Genomic DNA, 25,779 nt, shown 5'->3' with positions numbered 1-25,779 from the left:
ACAGAATTGAGTTCAGCATTTAAGTAACAAGCAGATTCAATTACAATACTAATGGACAGTATTTAATGGAATAAGCACCACAGTATAGATAATGATTATATTAAAAGAGTTTTTCGGAAAGCTTTAGTTTCATTTACTCATACTTCCTGTTTGTTGGGCCCATCTTATCTCAATACAGTAGAAACAGTGAAATCCACATTTTCTTAATAAATTGCATCTATAAAGTAGATAACTCATTTGAATCTCCCATTTTAAAATATTACTGAGCCTGAGCCAAGAAGAGCAAATTACCAAATTAACTTTTAAAATTGTACTCATGACTTGTATTCCATTAAACACTACTAAAATGATTTGAATTGAAAGATTATCAATTGAAAGAAGCAAAACATAGGATATAGTGCCACAATATAAACTATTACTATATAGCTTATGGTGTAGATGTTTAACTTTTACATTAACAAGCAAATAATATTTTTATACGTAACAAATTTAAACATGTATTTCTTAATGCAATCCAAGTTTCCAAATTTATTCTAAAAAAGAAACGTAATGCAAAACCTAAATTTATAGAATTTGCATGCATCTTTATTTTTCTGGTGGATATTTAAATGCTTTTTATGTATAATCAAGCTTTTTAACACAGCAAGCATGTGACAATCTTATCCCATGCATCAATTAGTCGTTAGCCACAACATAAAATAAATATACATGACGATGCTATTGAAAAACCTCACAAACCTGATAGGACAAGATTAGTCACATGGTTGGCAATGATAAAGGATTGTGATTTTTGTAACCAACTGAAAATATATCTAAAAGTGAGATAGAGAAAGAAAGAGTGAAGAAAAATGAATTAAAAAAAAAGATTGAATAATACACACCAGGGTCTTATAAACTGCTGTAGCATGGGGGCCACCTCTTGAGGACAAACGTAACCAAGACGACCAATTGTTATTGCTAAGGTAACGCAATCACGGTTATACACCACCAAACGCCAACCAAGACATGAGCAAATGAGGGGGAAGGAGAAAAAATAAAGAAAAAACAACAAATAACTCAGAAACAGAAACCAACAGAATTTGTGTATGATAATAAACATAAGATTTCACCAGTGCTGTTTATTACCACCCCCTAAAATAAGGGGCAGCAACATATATGGCATACTCTTGGAAAAAGAAAAACAAAAGGAAGTAAAAAAATCTAAAGATTGAGAGAACACCAAAAACCATAATGAATTGCTTTTCTCGCTCAATCAAATGTCAAGTTATCATTCTGTTAATAAGATGAGCAGTTAAATGGACAAATTTAGATAACCTTCAGTCAAAAGTCAGCCAAAATTTCAGAATTTAATAATAAAATCTAGTTTTTTTCCTGAGGAAATATCAGTAAATGTGATTATATTTCTCAAGTATCTCAAACTAATACAGGTGAAAGTAATTTCCATTCCTTGGAAATTATCTAGGGAATTTAAACCAAATTTTTGGTAGTTTAAAAATTTTTTTGATTAACATTTGCCAAACCAACCAGTGGAAATCTGTTACTTTATATCAAAATCAACTGTCAGATTTTAAGTCTCACGGTACTCAATGAATGAATGGATTAGAATATTGCTATGCTACAATGTCAAATCTCATGTTGACAAACCTCTGGTAATTCAGATAACAGTCCACTAACTTTAGGCCATATTTGAAATAAAATTCTAATAAAGGAAATTTACAGCCCACTGCAATGACGTAGTGGACCATAGGAAAATATAAATATTCTGTTTCTGCTACTAAAGGTACAGCACAAAATAGGTAATACATTATAATAATTACACACTATTATTTTATTTTTTATAATTTTGAAGTGGGCAAACATATATTCACCATAAAAACTAAGGAAGTCTTTAAACTTACAAAGAGCTAAAACAAGTGCAACTCGGAACTGCATTCTGCAATTCAAAGGTACGTACATATAAATACATTCATACACAACGGGAAAAAATACAAACAGAAAACAAACCATGAAGTGCTTTAATGGTGTTCTCTCAAAAACTTACAGGTTAACCTTTCATAAAAAAAGGGTAGGGGGTAAAGAAAAATGTTTAAGGATTACTTGAAGCAAACTACACAGATAATACTAAAATCCAGCAGATTCATATGAAGCAAGAGAAAGAAAACCTATGTTCAAAAGACACAAACTATGCAACATTCTCATTAAACAGGCAAGTATGAACAATCCAATGAAACATGCGATAAAGCAGATGATGGTCCATTGAAAAAGTTCAGTGTAGGATATATTAATCGGAAAAAAGCAAATTAATGGCAGACTAAGGAATTGGCTTTATGAAATATTGAGATAATGGTAATTAAAAGCTGCTAAAATCTAGATATTAGCCATTGACAATCATTTTAATAATTTAAAAAACCCACTTTTTTGGGTAAGAAATAAAGAAAACAATACTTTATGCAGCCACTTGTGATAAGTGATAATCTAATGAATCCCAAGTGTGTTTCTCAATAACATCAATTTAGTCCATCAACTTTAGGGCATTACGACTCATTTATTTATGCAGGATATAATCATACTTAAAATATAATCTTATAAATAAAGCCAATTTGTTAAATAAACTATGTAACAAATTCACCAGCTGATATCCCACAAGAAACTTTCATATACATTACACTCAACATTTATTTGCAGTTAAGCATTCACATTTAAAAATAAAAAGAAGTTTTTTTAGGTTCAACAATAATTTTATAATGGCAAGTGTTTCAAATCTGAATGTCATGTATAGGTACTGCATTCTGAAAAGATAAAAACCTAACAAGATTTCATAACCCATCCTATACATAAGATTTTTGCACTTTTCAGCAAGAAAATCTAATTCACTTTGTAAAATAAACAGTACCCATACAGCCAAACAGCCAGATAACTGCTTCATAATTAAAAGATTTCCTTCCATACCAATAAACATTATCAATTTTAATAGCATTAGAATAAAATGCACTTTCTATAATTTAAAAATACCAAATAAAAATGCCTTTGAAAATTAACTTTCTTATTTGGAAAACCTTATTTTAATCTTTGTCTAGTATTTTGGTAGAATACTCATTGAATTATAAATAAATTATAGGAATCATCTTAGTATGTAAAGAAAGGAATGTGCCTGAATGAAAACAAAATTTGTCTTTCTGGATTGTTAGCAGCAATCAGGGAGGGTAGAAAGAAAAGGACCCAATTCACCCACAAATGTGTTCTATAGTATGGAAGGTACTCTTTAATATAAACATGCTCTCTATAATGCAAAAGAGAAACAAGCTTCCTAAAAAAAAAAAAAAAAAAAAAAATCCCATAACATACTGCCTAAATTCCCAATTCGAAGAAAATTGTATGATGAAATACAAACTACAAATGCCATTGTTATCCAACCAATTTGCCACTGAATCTTTTTGACCACATTTGGACAGATTGAAAAAATAAAAATTACTTCCCAGCTCCCAGTTACTCTCCGAATTGATTTAAAAGCAAAATTCAGGTGGTTCAAATAGTTATCTTAGCTGGGATCCATTTTAGGAAGTATTAAAACACTGGAATAGGGGAGAAAAGTGTTTTTCTGGTTATACCACTGAATATATAACCACTGAAAACTGGTTATAGAATGTAGCTGGAACAGTATATTTCATTACTGAGAATCCAAAATAGCAATTAAATACAAAATAAGCTTGATTTTAAAAGCTAGTTTTGCTTTGGTTTCTCTACGCATATTAAAATTAAAATGCAACAAATTTTCTCTTCACTGAAACAGTTCAGTCATATGGTACCTGTATTCTCTAACAACGTCTTTGGTGTGTTGGGTCTGTTAATGATTTCTACAAGCTGGTGCAACACCATAGGAATATAAGGCTGCATCTCTATACCTAGAGATCATCCCAAAAAGAAAAAAACAAAACAGAAAAATTGAACGTTAAAATATCAATGTGAAATTTTGCTTCCCTTATTAACTCTGATGTGTCATACAAATACAGAAACATAAATAATTAAAATTAAAGCAATTACAAAAATATCAAGGCACCTAAAAATTTATATTTTATTTATTTATTTATTTAGAGACAAAGTTTTGCTCTGTCGCCCAGGTTGGAGGGCAGTGGTGTAATCTCAGCTCACCAAAACCTCTGCCTCCCAGGTTCAAGTGATTCTTCTGCCTCAGCCTCCTAAGTAGTTGGGATTATAGGTACCCGCTACCACGCAGCTAATTTTTGTATTTTTAGTAGAGACGGGGTTTCACCATGTTAACCAGGCTGGTCTCGAACTCCTGACCTCAGGTGATCTGCCCACCTCAGCCTCCCAAAGTGCTAGGATTACAGGCGTGAGCCACGGTGTCAGGCCTTACACTTTTAAATAGGGAAAACATCTTACCCATTTGAATGGAGATTTCTCCAATTGCCCAAGTGGCATTGTTGCAGACTGAAATGAATTCTGGATTTAGGTTGGTTCCCAATATTGGCATGAAATCAGCTAGAAAAAAAATTTAAACTATGTAGTAAACTTTTCAATAGCAGTATATTGTATTTTAAAGGAAATCTACTAGATGGAAACAAAAATCTAAGCAAGAAATAACAAGTTTCACCATTAAAAAAACTACTGCAACGTCGATTTAAAAATCAGTGGAAAAAGTGAGGCGACTGTATTTAAAAATATTTTTAAAAGGGGTTGGTAATGTTTATCTTAAGAAAGCAGTATCTGGCCAATGAACTTTCATATAAAGTTGAACAGGAAATACGAGTTTGGGTATATTTTACAAAATGCCACTAAAAAGAGTTGGTCAGAGTAATCTCTTGTAATTAGACGAAAAAAAAAATCAATGATTATGGCTTTTAAAGCAACTTTCACTCTCGTGCTCTGATTGTGGTCTCTGAATATCATTTTCCACTAAAAAAAAAAAAAAAGGACTCTCAGAAAATGTCACATTACAGGCAAAGGCAGAAAATGTGTAAAATAAGTGGACTACCTTGTCATAACGAAAGGACTTGGGAGCCAACTTAAGTTCTCACTGCAAGCAGTACAACAGCTTGAAGATCATGAAGTCACACTGGCACTAAAAAAACCCAAAAACTAAACTCTGAAACATCAAAGATACTTTTGGAGGATGCTAGGAATCAATTCACTTTCTCAAAATCGGTAAATAAAAAAGAATCAAGTATTTATCTTGCCCCTGCTATATGATTTTACCTTAGGGCAGTAATCTATTGATATGGGAAATGTCTCTCTATATAAGCATCTTTATTATTAAATGAAGAATTAGAATATCATAATTTTTTAAACCCCTAATAAATCAGGAGATGTAAGCCAGGGTTTCTTGATCTCAGCAATACTGACAGTTTGGGCCAGATCATTTTTTTGTTGGGGGGAAGAGGAGCTGTCTCCTGTATGATAAGATGTTTAGCAACATCCTTTGCCTCTACCTACTAGACATCAAAGGCACCTCTCCAGCGTTAAACAAAATGTCTCCAGACATTGGCAAATGTTCCCTGAATGGCAAAATTGTCCCTAGTTGAGAATCACTGATTGAGACAATCATCAAGATTGATAACATAAAAAAAAGGAGGGACAACTAGACACTATGTAGGTACCTCCTTAAGAAAGTACACAATACCATCTATAAAGTCTTAAAAACAAAACAACGTAAATCTCATTAAACCTCAGTCTCTGTATCAAAACAATTTACAGTAAATACAACGGACAAAGGAACATGTTAAAGACATCAGAAAGATGCAATCAGTAAAATTCACAGTATAGTAAACTCTTCAGAATAAAAAACATGGTTTAACAAAAAACAATTTTAAGAAGAGGCAGTATGTACTAAAATATTGTGTCTTCTAACGCTGTGTTTGAGACTTGCTCCAAAATATCTGAGATCTATGTGTCTCTCACCATTGACAACAATATATAGGAAACATGGCTGGACAGCTGAAGCTGGGTGATAGGAGGTTTGTTACATTTTTTCTACTTTTGTACATCTTAAAAACTTTATAATAAAAAAATCAAATCCTTTCATGTAAATTTCAACTAAAAAACTAAATTAGATGGTAAATATGAGAATCATAAGCTTCCCATAAGAATTCATTATACTATTAGGTTTAAACTTGATGGTTCTTAATATATCATAATTTATGTTAACGTTTTTTGAGAAATGGTTATTACACAAAAGCACGATTATATCAGATGATAAAACATTCAATAAATATTTTAAATTAAGGTGTAAATCAAGTATTAAAACAATTTTTTTTCTTTTTTCTTTTTTTTGAGACGGAGTCTCACTCTGTCACCCAGGCTGGAGTGTAGTGGTACAATATCGGCTCACTGCAAACTCCGCGTCCCGGGTTCAAGCGAGTCTCCTGCCTCAGTTTCCCAAGTGGCTGAGACTACAGGCGCAGCTAAATTTTTGTATTTTTAGTAGAGGCTGGGTTTCACCGTGTTAGCCAGGATGATCTTGATCTCCTGACCTCATGACCTGCCCACCTTGGCCTCCCAAAGTGCTAGGATTACAGGTGTGAGCCACCGTGCCCGGCCATATTAAAACAATTGTTATCCAGCATGCTGAGATACAGAAAAGGGGGGAAAAATCCCATAACGCATTTATAACCCATAGGTTTGAGAACAATTCATGGTACAACATTCAAGGAACTCCTTATCATTGTCACAAAAGGCCAAGACAAATGCTATGCTAGTCTCGAACCTCGCACTCCTGACATCAAGTGATCTGCCTGCCTTGGCCTCCCAAAGTGCTGGGATTACAGGTGCGAGCCACCAGGCTCAGGCTCAGTTAAAGTAACATTTGTTGGAAGTTTTCTGCAGTATCTGAAAAAGTATGCTGGTTTATTAGAGAATAATAAACTGATTATTACTATTTCTGTGTACCTCTACCAAAAAGGTGGCTACTCAAAAAAAGGATCTATTAACTAGGCCGTGGTACCAAGGCTTCCATGGTGGGCATGTCCTTTAAAGTATTATTACTAAGATTTCCTCCAGTAACAGGAGCGCCTAAAAAGCTGAGATGATGGCAAGCTCAAGGAAATTTTAGGGGTTCCTGCCATCTTGCCTGTTTCAGTCAGAGCAACTTCACTTTCACCAATAAAGTGTACATTTATAAATGCTGGGATTCCATGCAATTTCAGTTTAACAATAAAAAACAAAGCTCATGTAAAAGTAACTTTAAAAAACCATATTCATAGCAGTAGAAAATATTCATACCTATACAAGGCTTAACATGCTGAAAGCAAGCTTTTGTGAGGTCACCTAACAGGGCAAAAGAACTCTGTCGAACTTCTGGCATTTTATCCTACAAGAAATAAGAAGAAATTAACCCCAATGTGACACAGAGAAACAGGCTTCAATTTATTTTCACCTTTCAAGTCTCACCTGCATACACTGATACATTAGTGTTAGGATGTTACTTCGGGCTACCAGTTGTTCAATGTTGCCTCCAAGTCCTTCAGCCAGGCCACTCAGTAAATCAAGAGCCACTATCATAAAATCTTTATCTGGAGCTTCATATTGATCTGGTTGAGCATTGTTTAGCTGAAATTAGACACAATGTTTTTTGTAAGTTTGTTTTAAATTAACTACTGAAAAAGTCTGTATACATTATGCCTATTTTTGGAAAAATGTCCACCATGTCAAGAAGGGAAAGACATTTTAAAAAAATTACCATGGCTTGTGCAAGAGTCTTCTGTACTAGGTTTACACAACGCTGATACACAGGTTCACAGTACGGAAGGAAGCCAGACTGCAGTGCTGTGGCAACTGAAGATAGGCACTAGGAGGAATAAAGTACACATGCTAAATTTTCTGGTTACACTGAAGATTATGATGAATGCTTTAAACTGTGCTCAACAGAATCCTGGTCATTTACGAGCTTGCTCTACTAGTTTCTACAGTAGCAGGTGTTTTTTGTTTTTGTTTTTTTTCCCCAAACATCTCTTTTGGAAGCTATTCATTGCTGTTAGTTTGCGAGCCAATCAGGTCAGGTTTACTCAGAGGAAGAGTTTCTACAAGAAACATTATCCTTCAAGGACAGATTGAGTATTATGTGTTCATATTTTTCCCTCAAATTGAAGAGATTCATTTCATGCTCCCATCATGGTCAAGGTTGTGGATGGACTTTACTGGGCACATCTGAGATCCCACCGGAAAGTAATATACATACAGTTGGCCCTCTGTATCTATGGATTCAACCAATCTTGAATCAAAAGTATTTAGAAAAAAAATTTAAATGATTTAAAGTATATTGGGAGGAGATGCACAGGCCATATGCAAATACTACACCATTTTATATAAGGGACTTGAGCATCGCTGGATTTTGGTATCCACGGGAGTCCTGGAAACAATCCCTTGAGGATACTGAGGAACGACTGCATACAAAAAACGAACCATAATGATTCTTCTTGTTTTGTTGGGCCCAGAATTAGTTGTTGCTCATGGTCATAAAAAATTTTAGCCCAGAATTAGTCGTTGCTCATGGTCATAAAAAATTTAACTTCTCTGGCTAAGGAAATCCACGGTAGAAGTTGGTGAATTTCTAAGTTTCAGTGACTACATTTCATAGTGCGTTCAGTTACTACAACATCATATACAAGTTTGCAATGGAAGGGGTGTTACAAAAAAGTAAGTACGCATGGAAACATTTTCAAATTAGAAAATAAAGTACCTCCTTACTGGCACCAAATCCTACTACTTCACATATATCTATGAGTGAAAAGATATATACACACACACACCCTGGTATACCAGTATGTTATCTACTGTCTATATAGAGTAGATAACATAAGAGAACTTAAAACTATAATTTATTATCAATTAAGTAAAGCAGGTTAGAAAACAACATGTATAATATAACTTCCTTTGTCTACTTCAGAATATAAATTTATTAACACTTTTCTTATCACATATACCCATTTTGGATTTGAACATGTGTTCTTGGCAACAGATTAAATATTACTAGCCCTGCATACCTCAAGTAAAGGGAAGAGATCTTTATCTTCATCCTTTAACATGTTCCATTTCTGGATCAGTGGAGGCATTAGCATCTGAATATATTCCTATTTACAATGATGAAAAACATATAAACTTCCACTATCACATGTAAACAAGACCACTGAGTCTTTGAAAGTTAAAATCCATTTTAAGCAATTGTGTAAAATCATTACAAAAGGCATTTTAAGAGTCATTCCTCACTTCTGCACACTCCCTTTTAAAGTTTTCCTTTCTTTTGCCTACCTTTATACTTACATCACCATGTTCTACTTTTAGATCTAGAACTAGTGATCTATTAATCTTTTATCCTTGCTGAAAAAGAAAAGTCTATCAACAAACACACAGCTAATCAAAATCTATTACTTAAAAAAATCACAATCAAGGAAGATCTAAGTTTTTAAGTTACAGAACATTTTTATTTCTGTAGCTGGGCATGGTGGCTCACACCTGTAATTCCAGCACTTTGGGAGGCCGAGGCAGGCAGATCACTTGAACCCAGGAGTTTGGGCCAGCCTGGGCAACATGGCAAAACCCTATCTCTACAAAACATTGGCCACAAATGGTGGTACCCGCCTGTGGTCTCAGCTACATGGGAGGCTGAAATGGGAGGATCGCTTGAGCCCAGGAGGTGGAGGTTGCAATGAGCTATGATCACACCACTGCGCTCTAGCCTAGGTGACAGAGTGAGACCTTGTCACACACACACACACACACACACAAAAAAAAAAAAAAAAGAAAGAAAGAAAAATAAATTCTTTTTAGTCCTGGAACTGTAACATGTAATATGGCTGTTACTATACAGTACATTTTAAAATCAAGAGGTAAACTTATATAGATGCATTTGTAGAAAAACAGACTTAAAATCATTTAAGTGTCAAACTAAAGAATGATCCATAAAACGAATAAACAGTTATCATGTAAACAGGGGCACAGATTCTAAAGACATTCAGAAAACCACCACAAAACCAAACCAAACAACCAACAGCAAAGCAAACCTACAAACTGCCCTGTACCAAATTTTAAGTATAACCTAAAAATAAAACAATTTCTTAAGACTTTTGATATAGCAATCATATAGAAGTCTATTCAGCAGGGTATGTGGAGCTATATTACAATTCTACTATCACTTAAACCCTCATTAGACAAATCCATCCTCCTCTTCTCTTAACACTACTGGAAACAAGGCACTTTTGCATTATTATTTAGCATTTTTAAACCTATTACCCCAATTTCTAATTGTTTTATACAGTATACTCCCCATACCTGCTGAGAAAACAAAGATGTCTAGATATCATACTCTAAAGCTACAGTGTTTATGAAGCAGGAGATTCAAAACCACTAGAAAAAAGCAGGTATCGGCCGGGCGTGGTGGCTCAAGCCTGTAATCCCAGCACTTTGGGAGGCCGAGACGGGTGGATCATGAGTTCAGGAGATCGAGACCATCCTGGCTAACACGGTGAAACCCCGTCTCTACTAAAATACAAAAAAAATTAGCCGGGCAAGGTGGCGGGCGCCTGTAGTCCCAGCTACTTGGGAGGCTGAGGCAGGAGAATGGTGTGAACCCGGGAGGCGGAGCTTGCAGTGAGCTGAGATCTGGCCACTGCACTCCAGCCTGGGTGACAGAGCGAGACTCCGTCTCAAAAAAATATATAAAAAAAAAAAGCAGGTATCTAGATTCTAAAAACTTTTTTATCCCTTTGCTTTAGTCATTCTAAGTAGTATCAGAGCATTCATGTGAAATGCTGTTGTAGTTTCCACACCAAGTATATACTTAAAGAATACCATATGAAAGGGGATATACTTGCTGCCTTTGTAAGATCTATACTCCTAAAGTAGCAAATGCTACCTATTCACATCTCCCAAAACATCTTAATTTCCAAATATACGCTAACCTATTGATTGTAACTATGCTACACATTATTTTCCATAATAGTTCTTAACAGATACTTACTGGTTTGTTTAAATGATGTCCTACTGAATCTGCTAAGGTTCCTATGGCATCATAAAGAATGAGCAGGTTCTTATGCTGGTATTTACTAAATGCAAAAACCAGAGTATCAAGTATATAAGCAAGGTAAGGAACAAGTTCTGTACAAGCCTCCTCTTCTAGGGTAGCAAAGGCACTGTTAAAAAAAAAAAAAAAAAAAGAGTACTTATTGACTGCAAGACATATCTAACTCTTAATTTCTAAAATGTTTATGTTCTGTTTTACCCAATCAGAAATTTCCTAAAATGGTCTAAACCATCTGTTAATGAAAGCCCTGGTCATCAGCACTGTGAATTATTTACCCATTTCTTCTATAGCACTTGCTATAAATGATAATTATGTTGTTGCTTTGTATCTCCTACTAGCCTGTATGCCTCAAGATGGCAGAGACTGTAAACTCAGCACTTAGTATATGCTTAACAATTAATAGCTTAAAAAAACTCAAAAACCAGGTACTGAATGAATAAACTATAGGATCTCAAACATAATCTATATCCTTCCTCCCTTAAAATTATTTAGTGCTATATTAATCACTATAGCCCCCCGTTCAACTTTCTTTCCTCTCACTAAGAATATCTTCCAGATATGACTGCTTCAGATGGATTAAGGTCAAACTCAGATTTACTTTCCTTGCCAGGTGTGGTGGCTCACGCCTGCAATCCCAGCACTTTGGGAGGCCAAGATGGGTGGATCGCTTGAGGTCAGGAGTTCAAGACCAGCCTGGCCAATATGGCAAAACCCCATCTCTACTAAAAATACAAAAATCAGCTGGGCATGGTATCGCACACCTGTTGTCCCAGCTACTCAGGAGGCAGAGGCAGGAGAATCGCTTGAACCCGGGAGGCGGAGATTGCAGTAAGCCAAGATCGTACCACTGCACTCTAGCCTGGGCGACAGAGCGAGACTCCATCTAAAAAAAAATAAAATGAAATTTTACTTTCCTTTGTTCAACAGTTTTTCTTCCTACTATCAAGGTCAACGGTAAAAGCAACTCTACTCGAAAAAGTAAGAACTATAAACATAAGCAGAAGGCCCTTTTAAAATATAAAGGTTTGTTCCAGGAAACTGGAATATTTGCAGTAATAATAGCAACTGCTGCTTTGATATGAAGAGACAGCCTCCAAAGCAACAATAGAATGGCTACTGGAGCAGAACTACTAAGCACTCAAGACCTGTAACTGGTAAGTAACAGACCACAGGTCCCTGTGGGACTTTCTAAGTTACAGAGGTTGACCTGTAGTCTAAAGATGTCAGTCTGCTCAAACTTTGTTATTCCTTCAAGAGTAGGAGTCCTGTCATCACTACTTCAGATGTTTGAGAGAATTAGGGTGTAAGATAATTCTGTTATAATAACCACTGAGTGGGAAAAATGAGCCAAGGAAGAAACAGCTAAGATCGATGTTGTCACATTTAGATCTACAAAATCATCAGGTAAAACCCGTATGACAAAATTCTCCTGGCCAAACAAAATGTATAAAATATGCTAATATGCAAACCCAAAAGCTACAGATCCTGCAAAAAACTTCACCAAGAAAAAAGAAAACTAAGCTTTCCGATGTAACTGGAAAATTTTCAATTACGAAACACTTCATTAAAGGTTTAACACCAACACTCCATCAGAAGGTTGAAAATTAGTTTTTCACTCCCACAAAGAACACTGTGTTATGAATCTGTCCCACCTGCAGGCAGCTTCTTGTACTCTCTTGTTGCTATCCAGGATGCGCTTTAGCAATTCTGTCATTAATGGCTTCAGGTACGTGTCTGGTGGCTGGCTGACTACCCAGTGTGCATAGCGGCTAAGAGTCCAGCATGTTATGGAACGCACAAGAGCCTTTTTATCAGAGAGGCACTGAATAAGGTGAGGAATAAGCTCAGGCAAGTATGGAATCATGCCCTGCATGCAACCTAGAAAAAAAATAAATCTTTCAAAATGCTAAGATTTGGTTATTATTATTTTGGTTGATTGTGAAAATAAAACATGTATCTATGAAAAAATCCAGAATATTTCTACTGCTATAAATATACTACAATAACCTATACCAAATTTTTAAAACCCTGAAGTTAGAGCTACCTGCTCCCAAGCATCTTATATAATAGGGTTAGGACCTCATTTTATCTCTGCTACACGAATTATAGCTTTCAGAAATGCCTATTAACGTGTTTCAAGTTCTTCTAATAGATGTTTACTGCCAGGACAGAATCAATAATAACCCTTCATAGAGAATGATGACAGTCTTGCCTTATTGTGTTTCCTAGATTTACCTAAGAAACAAGGATTTTTTTTTTTAAAGCAATGGGGATGCTTCAGACATCAGAGCCTTTCATTCTGTTCCCTTAATTTTTTTTGTTATTTTTTTATTGAGATGGGGTCTTGCTCTGTTGCCCAGGCTGGAGTGCAATGGCACCATCTCAGCTCACTGCAACTGCCACTTCCCAGGTTCAAGCGATTCTCCTGCCTCAGCCTCCCAAGTAGCTAGGACTACAGGCGCGTGCCACCACACCCAGCTAATTTTTGTATTTTTAGTAGAGACGTGGTTTCACCATGTTGGCCAGGCTGGTCTTGAACCCACCTCAGGTGATCCACCCACCTAAGCCTCCCAAAGTTCTGGAATTACAGGTGTGAGACAACATGCCTGGCCTCTGTTACCTTTATTATAACAAAAACATTTTGTAAAATATCTGGCTGGGGTTAGAAGCCAGCATATGGCTGTTTAATACCAGTTATCTGCTTCAAAACAGAAATTCCTTAAAGTCGCCTAGCCTTATTAGTACCTAATAGTAGTAAGAAGCCAACTTACATAATTCAAACTGGACTTAGACTTACCTTCAGCAATTGCTCCTAAAACCAAGATGCCTGATTCTTTAACAACCCATTCATGATGAAAAAGTAATTCTTTCAAAAGGGGCAAAATATGTGGCAGCAGCTCATCACGATACACATTTGCAAGAACATCTAGGGCAGCAGCAGAACATTTTCCTAAGGAAATATTTAATTCAAAAACATTACATTAACCTCTTATTACTTATATATTAAAATATTTACTGTATATGTAACTGTTTATTCATCTCTCTAATACAGAGTTTTAAAGTAAGAATTCAATTGAATAGGACGTAGTCTGTCACATGAAAACATTTTCTGTTTTTTTTGTTTGTTTGTTTTGGTTTTTTTTTGAGACGGAGTCTCACTCTGTCGCCCAGGCTGGAGTGCGGTGGCCGGATCTCAGCTCACTGCAAGCTCCGCCTCCCGGGTTTACGCCATTCTCCTGCCTCAGCCTCCCGAGTAGCTGGGACTACAGGCACCCGCCACCACGCTCGATAGTTTTTTGTATTTTTTAGTAGAGACGGGGTTTCACCGTGTTAGCCAGGATGGTCTCGATCTCCTGACCTCATGATCCGCCCGTCTCGGCCTCCCAAAGTGCTGGGATTACAGGCTTGAGCCACCGCGCCTGGTCGTCATTTTTTTTTTGAGACAGAGTCTTGCTCTGCTGCCCAGGCTGGAGTGCAGTGGCACGTTCTCGGCTCACTGCAAGATCCGCCTCCCAGGTTCAAATGATTCTTCCACCTTAGTCTCCTGAGTAGATGGGATTACAGGTGTATGCCACAACGCCCAGCTGATTTTTGTATTTTTAGTAGAGACGAGGTTTCACCATGTTGGCCAGGATGGTCTCTAACTCCTGATCTCATGATCCGCCCACCTTGGCCTCCCAAAGTGCTGGGATTACAGGTGTGAGCCACCATGCCCGGTCAAAAACATTTTCTATTAAGATGAATATTTTTTATGACAAGAACTTACTTGGCAAATTAATTGTGAAGACATTGTATTCTGTACATAACTATCATACTAGAATTCTGCCTATACAGAAAAACTAAAACAAATACTGTGCCACTCAAGTCAATGCTTCTAATATAACCACTCAATACGATATAATCATATTACAATCATGATTACATTCAATGTTACAATCATGCAAAAAACATATATTAATTCTACTTAACATTTCCAGCGGTGAATCATCTAGAATTAAATACGCAATTACTTAGCTAGAATTTAGACACAAAAATTGGAACAAAAGTCATTGACACATGAAACATAAAACATGCTAGAAAATACTCTTTACAGACAAAGAATTAACTATGGGACTATAAATCAACCCAGATTTTATTATCATAATAATTTAGCCAAGAGCAACAAAATTGAAAGATATCATTTAACTGTTATGGGTAGGAACATGTTCCTGAAAGTTCATGTGCTGGAAACCTAATCCCTAAAGCAACAAAGATGGGAGATGGGGCCTAATAAGAGAGGATTAGGTCTTAAGGGTTCTGCCTTCATAAATGGTTTAATGTTGTTATTGCAGGAGTGGGTTAGCTATCAAGAGAGCTGGCTTATTATAAGTGTGAATTGAGCTCTCTCTTATATGTGTCTTTCTGTCATCAGATGTTGCAAGAAAGTTCTCACCAGATGCAGCCCCTCCACTCTGAACTTCAGGTATCCTGTTATAGTAGCACAGAATGGACTAAGAAAATATCAAAAATTTCAAAAATCAAAATATCAAAAAAAAAAAATCAAAAACTAGGCATAGCAAATGATGAATCACAAACTACTAGACAGTAACAAAATCCTTAAAAACAAAAAACAAAAAACAAAACCATTACATTGGCCAGAAATTAACACCTTACCTATCAATAAGGATCTTAGTTATACCACATGGTAGATCCATACAACTAAACAGTACACTGACATGCAACAAAAGGAAATCTAAATTTGTATGTACTGATGAAGAATGAGGCATATGATATACAGAAAGAACGCAGCAGAGTACATATAATCTGATTTCACTTTTAGAAATTTGGCTTCTCCTCTAGTTATCTGTGTAATGATCTTGAGCCATCCGGCTCCCCCAGTCTGAAAGTAGGGATACACTGGGAGATAATCTGTAATAGCAGTGAACACCATGGGTTGTCTTAACAAGTGAGACTCGGGTACCAATACTAGATGTGCTATCAGTACTAGCTATGCTAACCTTGGGTAAATTTCTCTTTCTGCAGTTTTCTTACCTATTCAAGGTTGTTGGAAATCTTAAATATAAATATGACTTTATTCTTACTTATGATTAAGTAAGACTTTCATATGCATGTAAAGTCCTTGGCCTAGTGCCTGGCACATTAGGCACTCTAAACAGAATGTTAGCTATAGGAAGCTGAAGAGGCAACAGAGGAATCAGCATTATCTAACCAAATGAATGACACAGCCCAGACTAATAATGTCTGTCCTTAACTGCTTTATTCATAGTTATTAGAAAGCCCAACACTTTGAACTAGAGTAGGGGCTCTAAACTGGGGGCGATTTTGCTCCCCCAGGGGATATCTAGCAATGCCTGGAGGCATTGCTGGTTGTCACAACTGTGTTTGTGCTGCTGGCATCTTTGGGTACAGGCCAGGGATGCTGCTTAACATCCCATAATGTGCAGGACAGCCCTCACAACAAAGAATTACGTGCATGATGTGGCATTCACATGTAAGAAAAAAAAAAAAAAACTTATGTGGCCCAAAATGCCAATAGTGCCAAGGCTGAGAAACCCTGAACTAGAGCAGTAGAGGTTTAAAAACCAGCAAGCAAGCAAGCAAAATCAGAACACAGGTGTTTAGGTTCATTCCCAATTAGGAAGTGTGGGCCAGAATGCTAGCTCCACAGGTGATGTGATTTGCAGCTAAGGCTGGAAATTAACATATTTTAAAACGCATATTTCGTAAGTTTTGAACATAACAACTTATATTATTTTAGAATTACCTATGATAGCCAATTCTCATGCAAATTACCACACAAAAAACACTCATGTTAGAAAAACCAAAAAAGCTTGTAGTAATGTTCTTACAGTATTAAAACAAACAGCCTTTTGAGAAACGGTAGTTTAAGAATACAATAATAATAAAATAAGAGCAGGCCCACCAGGAAAATGCAAACCAAAACCACAAAATACTACCTCACATCCACTGGAATGACTATAATAATAAAGAGATAATAATAAGGCAAGTGAGCATGTGAAGAAACTGGAACCCTCCAGACAACGGTGCTAGGAAAGCAGAATGGTGCAGTCACTTTGGAAAACATCAATTTCTCAAAAGGTTAAATATACGGTTACCATATGACCCCAACAATCCTTCTCCAGAGTGTTTACCCAAGAGAACTGAATAGATGTTGGGCCAGACACAGGGGCTCACGCCTGTAATCCTAACACTTTGGGAGGGCAAGGCGGGTGGATCGTTTGAACCCAACAGTTCAAGACCAGCCTGGGCAACATGGCAAAACCGTCTCTACCAAAAAACAAACAAACAAACAAAAAACACACAAAAAAATCAGCCAGGTGTACTGGTGCACACCTGTAGTCCCAGCTACTTGCGGAGCTGAGGTGGGAGGATCACCAGAGCCCGGGGAGATCAAGGCTGCAGTGGGCCATGACTGTGCCACTGCATAATCACACCAGCCTGGGTGACAGAGACCCTGTCTCAAAAAAAAAAAAAAAAAGCCTACACACAAAAATTGTACATGAGTATTTATAGCATCACAACTCAACAGCCACAAAAAGAGAAACACAAACATCCACCAACCAACGAATGGATAACTAATATGTGGCATATTACTACAATGAAATATTATTTCATAATACAAGTGAATGCCACAACATGAACTGTGAAAACTTTATGCTAAGTCAAAGAAGATGGTCACAAAGGACAATGCATTGTATGACTCCATTTACACAGAATGTCTAGAATAGGCAAACCCAGAGACAGAATATTGACTAGTAGTTCCCCAGAGCCAGTAAACAATAGGGAGTTACTGCTGAAGGGTATGGGTGATGAAAACATTCTACAACTGATTGTGGTAATGGTTGAACAGTTCTCTGAATATACTAAAAACCAATGAATTGTATACTTTAATGGGTAGTAAACTGGACAGATGAATTATACTCCAATAAAGTTGTTACCACAGCAGGCAACTGTGCTTTTCCCTTTCTGACTTACTTAGATTCCAGTCAGAAATTGTATCATCATCATCAATTTCATCATCATCATCATCTTCCTCTTCAATTCCATCTTCATCATGCTGCTGAGCCACTGTCCTTGATCGGTGAAAACGTGGCCGTATATCCTGTTCACTATCAGGAATCGTTTCATCTTCTTCAACATCACCCTGTTGTTTTTTTTAAGATAAATTTTTGGTGGCATTCATTATAGGCTAATAACATGTACATGAGTAAGAGAAACAGAATATCCAGAGATGGGGTCATGCACAGGATTCTGAAGTATACTTCCAGAGTGATTAAGAACCACGCCCATGTACAGAACGTATTCCTTATGGAGGGGCGAACAGATTGACATAACACACCTGTTAGGTTATATGGCCCTTTCAGCCAACTACATGGCCTCCATTGGCTGGTATAATCTAAGTGTACCTGAATCAAATTCAGAGCAGCATATATAAGAATATTTTTAAAATAACTCCAAGTAATTAAGGGGAAATTAATAATAACCCTACCAATGTCACTATCTAGTACCAAATTAAGCAAGAATTTATCATTACTCAAACTTATGCTTCTAACTTTAAACTTCTATAACCTATTATAGACAATAGGAAGTCTATTTACTGGAGATCTATTCTCAATGAATGTTTTATTGGCCAAATTCAAAGATGTACTAAATCAATATAAAAATCATGTTCCCTATTCATCAAAAAAAACCTTCCTTACCTTAAGTAGGATAATATCTATATCTGAGTACTTCATGCCATTCACTAACACAGGAATCAACCTATAAAGAAAGAAATTCATGAAACAAAGTCCTAAAGATCTCAACAGAATAATTAGTAAGTCTTAACCTTGTGTGTACTAATAAAACCAATGAGATAATTAACGGTAATATTGTCTTTGAACTTATTCAGTGATATATATCTGCTCTCATTAACTGAAGAAACGCTAATAGAGAAAAGGAAGCAGTGAAATACAAAATCCCCTGGATAGGTTTAAGAAATGTGGGCTAGTCAAACTTTCACGCTCAAAGTCCTTCTAAATTCGAAAATAGAAAGATTAGTAGTAAACATTATAGTTAGCATAATTTAACTAGGTAAGACTTAAAATACATAGAACTATATTTTGTAAGCTACAGGCATTTTGCAGGAGAAACAGGTGTATCTGGATCACTAACAGTTAATCACTGATGATCTTTGTCAACAATTTCAGAGAAATGGTGAGGACAGACATCAGAATGTAAGATAATGAAGAGTTAACAAGATGTGGGTTAAAGAAGTAAAGACAGTAAGTCCCACTCAAAAAAAGTTTGAGTTGTTTTTTTGAAGACAGAAAAAACTGCAGCAAGTTATAAAGTTATGGAAAATGAGGCAACAGGGAGAAGCTAGGAGTGAGTATTTATCTGGTACGGTGAGGTCTCTGGGGATATGAAAAATTTATACTATACGGAACTTAAGTTTGGTTAGGAGAGGACAACTCATATGAAAATATTATCTGTAAGTTTTGGGGCAAGATAATGGGTCACCTGCTTTCTTTATAAGCATTAAGAGCTCAAAGTGCATTAAGAGAACATCAAAAGAGTGACAAAGGTTTCAAACAGTTGCTCTTGGTGACTAAAAGATAAAAGCTGATCTGGAACATGAATTAGCAGATTGTGAAGGGTCCACTTGTGGTTGATGACCACAGATTTCTATAGCCAACAATCCCCCTGGGGGAGTGTAATTTTCCCCAAAGGCATTCGACAACCTGGTTAAAGAAAAGAGTTCACAGTTCAATTAGTCTAGAGTAGGGTAGACAGAAGTTTCGTGTTAGTAGGGTTTATTCATGGCTCTGATGTTTGTCACATAAAGAGAATAAAAATAATCAGATTAGGTCGAGGCAAGCGGATCACAAGGTCAGGAGTTTGAGACCAGCCTGGTCAACATAGTGAAACTCGGTCTCTACTAAAAATACAAAAATTAGCCAGACATGGTGGCGCATGCCTGTAGTGCCAGCTACTCGGGAGGCTGAGGCAGGAGAATCGCTTGAACCTGGGTGGTGCAGGTTGTAGTGAGCTGAGATCACGCCACTGCACTCCAGCCTGGGCAACAGAGCGAGACTCCATCTCAAAATAATAATAAAAAAGAATCAGATTAGAACACAAAGAGGTCAAGGGCCTTGGAATGGGGTGGCAGATGGGCCTAGCAAGGTTTGCAAGAAATAAAGGACTGGCTGGTAAGGCTGGGCAAATAAGAAAAAATTAGGCCAGAAAATAAGACACGGAAATTAACTGTGACCATGTGGCAATCTGGCATGTGCCTGGCAATCATGCTAGGCAAATTATTATTTTTGAACAGGTCTAATTGTGAAGATTTCTCCTGAAGCCCCCATGTAGCCATTAAAAACAGTATTTTTTTTTTTTTTTTTTTTTTTTTTGAGATGCAGTCTTGCTCGTCACCCAGGCTGGAGTGTAATGGCACGATCTTGGCTCACTGCAACCTCTGCTTCCTGGGTTCAGGCTATTCTCCTGCCTCAGCCTCCCAAGTAGCTGAGACTACAAGCACGCACCACCAAGCCTGGCTAATTTTTTATATTTTTAGTAGAGATGGGGTTTCACTATGTTGGCCAAGCTGGTCTTGAACTCCTGACCTCAGGTGATCCACCTGCCTTCGACTCCCAAAGTGCTGGGATTATAGGCGTGAGCCACGGCACCCAGTCAAAAAACGAGTTTTTTAATGCAACATCACATAAAGGTAGTAATATAGATAATAAACGTTTACTAACTACTTAAATATGGCCTGAGCACTGGGTTGTTTTACATGGAAAAGCCACACAACAGTCCTATAAGACATTAATGTACAAGAATAAAGGTGGGAAAAAGCCAAAACAATTTTGTAAAAACAAGAGAAATCAAGAGCTGCTATACCAGATTACAAAATACATTAATGTTCAATAACATAGTACTAGTTAAAAAAAATAGAACAGACTATATAGCCCAGAATGATAATAGAACTTAATATCCTCCCTGTTACATTGGTGCATTTTTTTTCTGAGACAGGGTTTCACTCTGTTGCCCAGGCTGGAGTGCAGTGGTGCCATCTCGGCTCATGGCTCACTGCAGCTTCTGCCTCCTGGGTTCAAGTGACTCTCCTGCCTCAGCCACCCAAGTAGCTGGGATTACAGGCATGTGCTGCCATGCCCAGCTAATTTTTGTATTTTTGATAGAGACAGGGTTTCACCATGTTGCCCAGGCTGGTCTTGAACTCCTGAGCTCAAGCCATCTGCCCGCCTCTTGCTCCCAAAGTGCTGGGGTTACAGGCATTGAGTTACTGTGCCCAGCCTACAATGGCGCTTTCTAAATGAGTTTTTATTTATGAGCGATCTTGTAACACATAACAATTTTAATTCCCATGCAAACGCTTTTTGCTTGTATTATACTAAGCAAGTGTGGTTAACAACTAGGAAAAACAAGTTACTTCATTGTGCATCAGATTGATGATGATATTCTGCTATCCTGTCAATACATTAACTAAAACAATAAAAACAGTTGCGTTTTATATATAAAAATGGCTCCCACCGGGTGCAGTGATCCATGGCTGTAATCCCGATGCTTTGGGAAGCCAAGAAGTATGGATTGCTTGAGGCCAGAGGATCAAGACCAGCTTGGGCAATACAGTGAGACCTCTCTTACAATAGTAGGGAAGACATAAATCAAACTCAGTCATGACTGGCTTGAGTTGTTTAATGTTGGCACCTAATTATAACAGCAAAATGGGTGGTGCTGAACTTTTAATTTCCTGCTTGTTTTAGGAATATTTGGATTGTATTAGTGCAGTAATAGAGTTAAGAGTACCTAGTTGTAATTCCTCATTTTCAACATCATCTCTAAAGTTATAGCCTAGGTTTTCATTAATAAAGTCTGTGGAGTGAAGCACCTGCTGCTGAAATTTGGGGGCAAATAACTGGAGTCTGGTGGGAATAGGAGTTCTAAAAAAGTATGTCTGGAAGGCTGTGGCCCAAGGCCTTTTCTGCTGGCTAAAAGCAGGGCCTCCAGAACCAAAGGAAACACACAGCTCTTCTTAAAATTGAAGATGTTTATGCATGAGGTGAAACAGAATTCTCTTTGGGCAAGAGATGTGCTTATGTATATAAAACAAAGAAAAACACAGAGATTCCTGGTGGCAAACCAAACAAAGCCAGAGTAATCTGGGCCCATGGAAACAGTGCCATGGTTCATGCCAAATTTCAAAGCAATCTTCCTGTTGAGGCCATTGGACACAAAATCTGAGTGATGCTGTACCCCTCAAGGATTTACACTAATGAAAAGTCAATAAATAAAAGTGGATTTCTGCTCTTGAAAAAAAGAAAATCTCTGCAGTTTTTATAAAAATTATTATCTATGACTTTTAGAATTATATGACCCCACAGAAACCCAAACGTATCATTAAAGTGGTATTACAAAGTAAAGACGAAAGGAAAAATAATAGATTTCCTAAAGAGAAAAAAATCCAGTCAGTGTATTTGGAGAGTAAGGTTAAGCAAGATATGACGTGCCTTGCTTAAAATTTGATTAAAATTAAACACCACATCTTGCTTAACCTCACCCTTCAAATAAAGTGACCTTATTGTTGCTTTCTTGATGGAAAGAAAAAACTCAGTTGACCATAGGACAATAAGAACATTCAAGTACCATAAATATCTGAAAGAGAAAAAAAGAAACAAAAACCCTTTACTTTTTTTTTTTTTTTTTTTTTGAGACGGAGTCTCACTCTGTCGCCCAGGCTGGAGTGCAGTGGCCCGATCTCAGCTCACTGCAAGCTCCGCCTCCCGGGTTCCCGCCATTCTCCTGCCTCAGCCTCCCAAGTAGCTGGGACTACAGGCGCCCACAACCGCGCCCGGCTAATTTTTTGTATTTTTAGTAGAGACGGGGTTTCACCGTGGTCTCGATCTCCTGACCTTGTGATCCGCCCGCCTCGGCCTCCCAAAGTGCTGGGATTACAGGCGTGAGCCACCGCGCCCGGCAACCCTTTACTATTAAGACATATTAAAATAATTTTTTTTTCTTATCCAGATGACTAAGATTTGAGACATTAAAATTCGTGGCTGCCGAAGTTGTGATAGACACACAGTGGCACATGCAGTTCTATAAATTTCCTAGAGAACTATTCGGAATATTGTGAAAAATCATTAAAATGCTCATATACTTTGGGGAAAAAAATCACTCCTAGCAATCACAACAAAAAGGAATAACCTTTTATTGACAAAGAAAGACATTCACTTCAAGATTATTTATGAGGCGGAAGAAAAGCCAAAACAACCTAAATATTCAACGGCAGAGAACAGTCTTTCTCTCTCTATACTATACACATATACAATCATCAATTATGTAAATATGGTTATGTATACTATGATGGAATAGCATACCTCCACTGAAGTTTTAAAGACTAATGACATGGAGGAAAGCACACAGCATATAACAACTGAAAATTTTAAATAGTAAACAACTGAAATTTTAAATAGTATATTTAAAATTTTAAGCACTAACTACAGGCGAGATGTCATGTTAATGTATTATATATTATTAAATCCAATTCCTTCTCAAACACCCTGAATACATGCTATTTAGTATATGGTACTTTCACAATATAAAATTTTCTGCAATTTAGTATTCTCCCATGAGCTTGTATTTTAGAAATACTTTACTTTAGAAAAATGGGCTTAACATTAAGTTAACTAAATTTTGTTGCATCACAACTAGTGGGAAATTATTTCTTGGGAAAAAAGCCTCGTAAGAGTCTGTGGTTAAGTAACAAGAAAAAAAAAAAAAAACAAAACAAAACCCAAAATACTGTGCTGTAAATTATCCAAAATCAATTATAATTTAAAATAGGCAATTGCTTTTTGAAAAATCTCTTTACTAACAATAAAATTAAGTCTGGCTTCTTTAGAATCTCACTCCCTGATGGCAAAAGAATGAATTTTATAAAAATACGAAAATGAACAATCACTTAGAAATTAAAGAACAAGGCAGCATTTATAAGAAGGAACACTTACTTAGGAAGATGCCTTACGAGTACATCTTTGCATATTGGCTGTTCAGCTAAAGTTAGCCAAAATTCACAGGCTTCTAAAGCCACATTTTCGTCTTGATCTTGAGTCCTCTGTAGCATGTACTGGAAACACAAGATCCTTACTATTAGTCAGTTTAAATCACACAATTAATATCAATTCAGTCCCATTATCAAGCAAGCTTTTGACTTTATGGTTTTCAACCTAGGCATTTGAATTTTTTAAAAGTTTCCTAGGTGACTATAAAATACAGTTAAATTAAAGAAACACTGATTTAAAATGTTACCCAATGAAAAGTGTTCAGTGAATGTATTATGTTTCTGTGTAGTTTTTTTATGATACCACTGAGATTTTTGAAATGTGAATGTTAATCAAATATTAAGTCTTCTTAGAACATAAAAATAAAAACTAAGAACTCCATTATATATTTCTTAAAATGAAGACTCTATAAAAGAAAAAACTGTAACATTATAAATTAGGCTCCCCAGCTGTGACCAAGCAACTGATAAAATATTTCTTCACTTTAGTTAACACTAAACTTTCAATCAGTCCTGCCTGACTTTTCAAAGAAAAAATAGGCCTACCTTATGCAGCCACGTTTCCTAAAGTTTTAGAACAGGAGTTGCTGCATACCACGAATGCTAGCTTTTTAACAGATCTTAGACTACATCCTTTAAAAAAGATCCTCCCTTCTCTCTACCATATGGAACTTCGGAAGTGAAAAGGAGACTCTAGATAACATACTACTTAAAACACTTCCAAAGTTATATAGTACATACAATTATATCCAGAAATACAAAACTCCCCACAAAGATAACTCATAATTTTAAGACAATCATAATTATTTTATAGTCCCCTCCCCACCTGGTATGCTGCATTTTCTATCTAGTATTTCTCTTAGGGGAAAGATGAGGAAAGAGCCTTTAAATTGCCAGTGTTACCTCAACTATGTTATGCATGTGAGGAAGCAGGCGATCCATTCGAACTTCGAGCAACATCACAAGCGCTCGGCACACATTTTTCCGTACCTCTGGTTCTTCATCACCAGCTAATGCAAAGAGATTCTGTTGCACAAGAAATAATTTTTTCTAGTTTTAGAAAGGCTTATACACAAATAAGTAATCTGCAAGCTGGTGACATTTAAAGAAACCCTACGAAGATAACATACCAAAAAGTGACTCAATGGCCTACAATATTAGATTATAAGAATTAAATGTGAAATAGCTGACAAAGATTATGATTTTGATAAAAGATGAACAGCTATTCTTTTCTGATAGAGTACAATCAGTTGTATTTTGGGGAAATTTTTAATTTTTAAGAAACCATGTCATTAGGACATAGGACCATTTGTTTGCTCACCCAGAAGCAGAGACAAAAGACTATTCCCTACCAACCCTGATTTTTAAGGTGAGAGGTGGTAGTAGATTCAAGTTCTATAAAAAGGTGATATAGATGCAATAATCGACAAATATTAATAGATACTGATTTTCTAACTTAACCCTAAACTGATGTTGTTTAATAAAATTAATATTAAATATTATGCTGTTCGCTACAAGTACGTCTGCAAGGTAAAAATACAATGTCTGAATGGACATTAGGCTATTTTGTTTAATCTTCAAAACTCTTAACACGTTATTATTCAATTTTACAAATAAGGAAACACATTAATAGAAGTTAAGTAGCTTGATAACCAGCAGAAGA

General features: G+C 36.5%; 1 protein-coding gene and 1 pseudogene across 7 annotated transcripts in view; one reads left to right on the top strand and one right to left on the bottom strand.

Annotated features, from left to right (window-relative positions):
- TNPO1 (transportin 1) overlaps window positions 1-25,779 on the bottom strand; it is a 103,128-nt gene that overhangs the window by 16,603 nt on the left and 60,746 nt on the right. For 4 of the 7 annotated variants that reach the window (XM_021939445.2, XM_003899790.4, XM_009208599.4 and 1 more), the window contains exons 8-21: window positions 25,020-25,142; window positions 24,064-24,182; window positions 18,754-18,814; window positions 18,029-18,197; window positions 13,830-13,982; window positions 12,685-12,910; window positions 10,970-11,141; window positions 8,997-9,083; window positions 7,694-7,801; window positions 7,405-7,563; window positions 7,237-7,324; window positions 4,402-4,500; window positions 3,807-3,902; window positions 882-957 (exon numbers count right to left, since the gene is read on the bottom strand). In XM_021939445.2, the coding sequence (XP_021795137.1) occupies window positions 882-957; window positions 3,807-3,902; window positions 4,402-4,500; window positions 7,237-7,324; window positions 7,405-7,563; window positions 7,694-7,801; window positions 8,997-9,083; window positions 10,970-11,141; window positions 12,685-12,910; window positions 13,830-13,982; window positions 18,029-18,197; window positions 18,754-18,814; window positions 24,064-24,182; window positions 25,020-25,142 (1,736 nt within the window). The remainder of the gene's footprint in view (window positions 1-881; window positions 958-3,806; window positions 3,903-4,401; window positions 4,501-7,236; window positions 7,325-7,404; window positions 7,564-7,693; window positions 7,802-8,996; window positions 9,084-10,969; window positions 11,142-12,684; window positions 12,911-13,829; window positions 13,983-18,028; window positions 18,198-18,753; window positions 18,815-24,063; window positions 24,183-25,019; window positions 25,143-25,779) is intronic. The other 3 variants (XR_648093.3, XM_009208600.3, XM_021939446.2) reach the window with 3 other exon arrangements.
- On the top strand, window positions 22,007-22,396 carry LOC108586190 (annotated as a pseudogene).

Source organism: Papio anubis, chromosome 5 (genome assembly GCF_008728515.1).
Source record: "Papio anubis isolate 15944 chromosome 5, Panubis1.0, whole genome shotgun sequence".
NCBI classification, from domain to species: Eukaryota; Metazoa; Chordata; class Mammalia; order Primates; family Cercopithecidae; genus Papio; species Papio anubis.
Note: the sequence above shows the minus strand (reverse complement) of the source record. Positions and strands in the feature narration are given on the sequence as shown.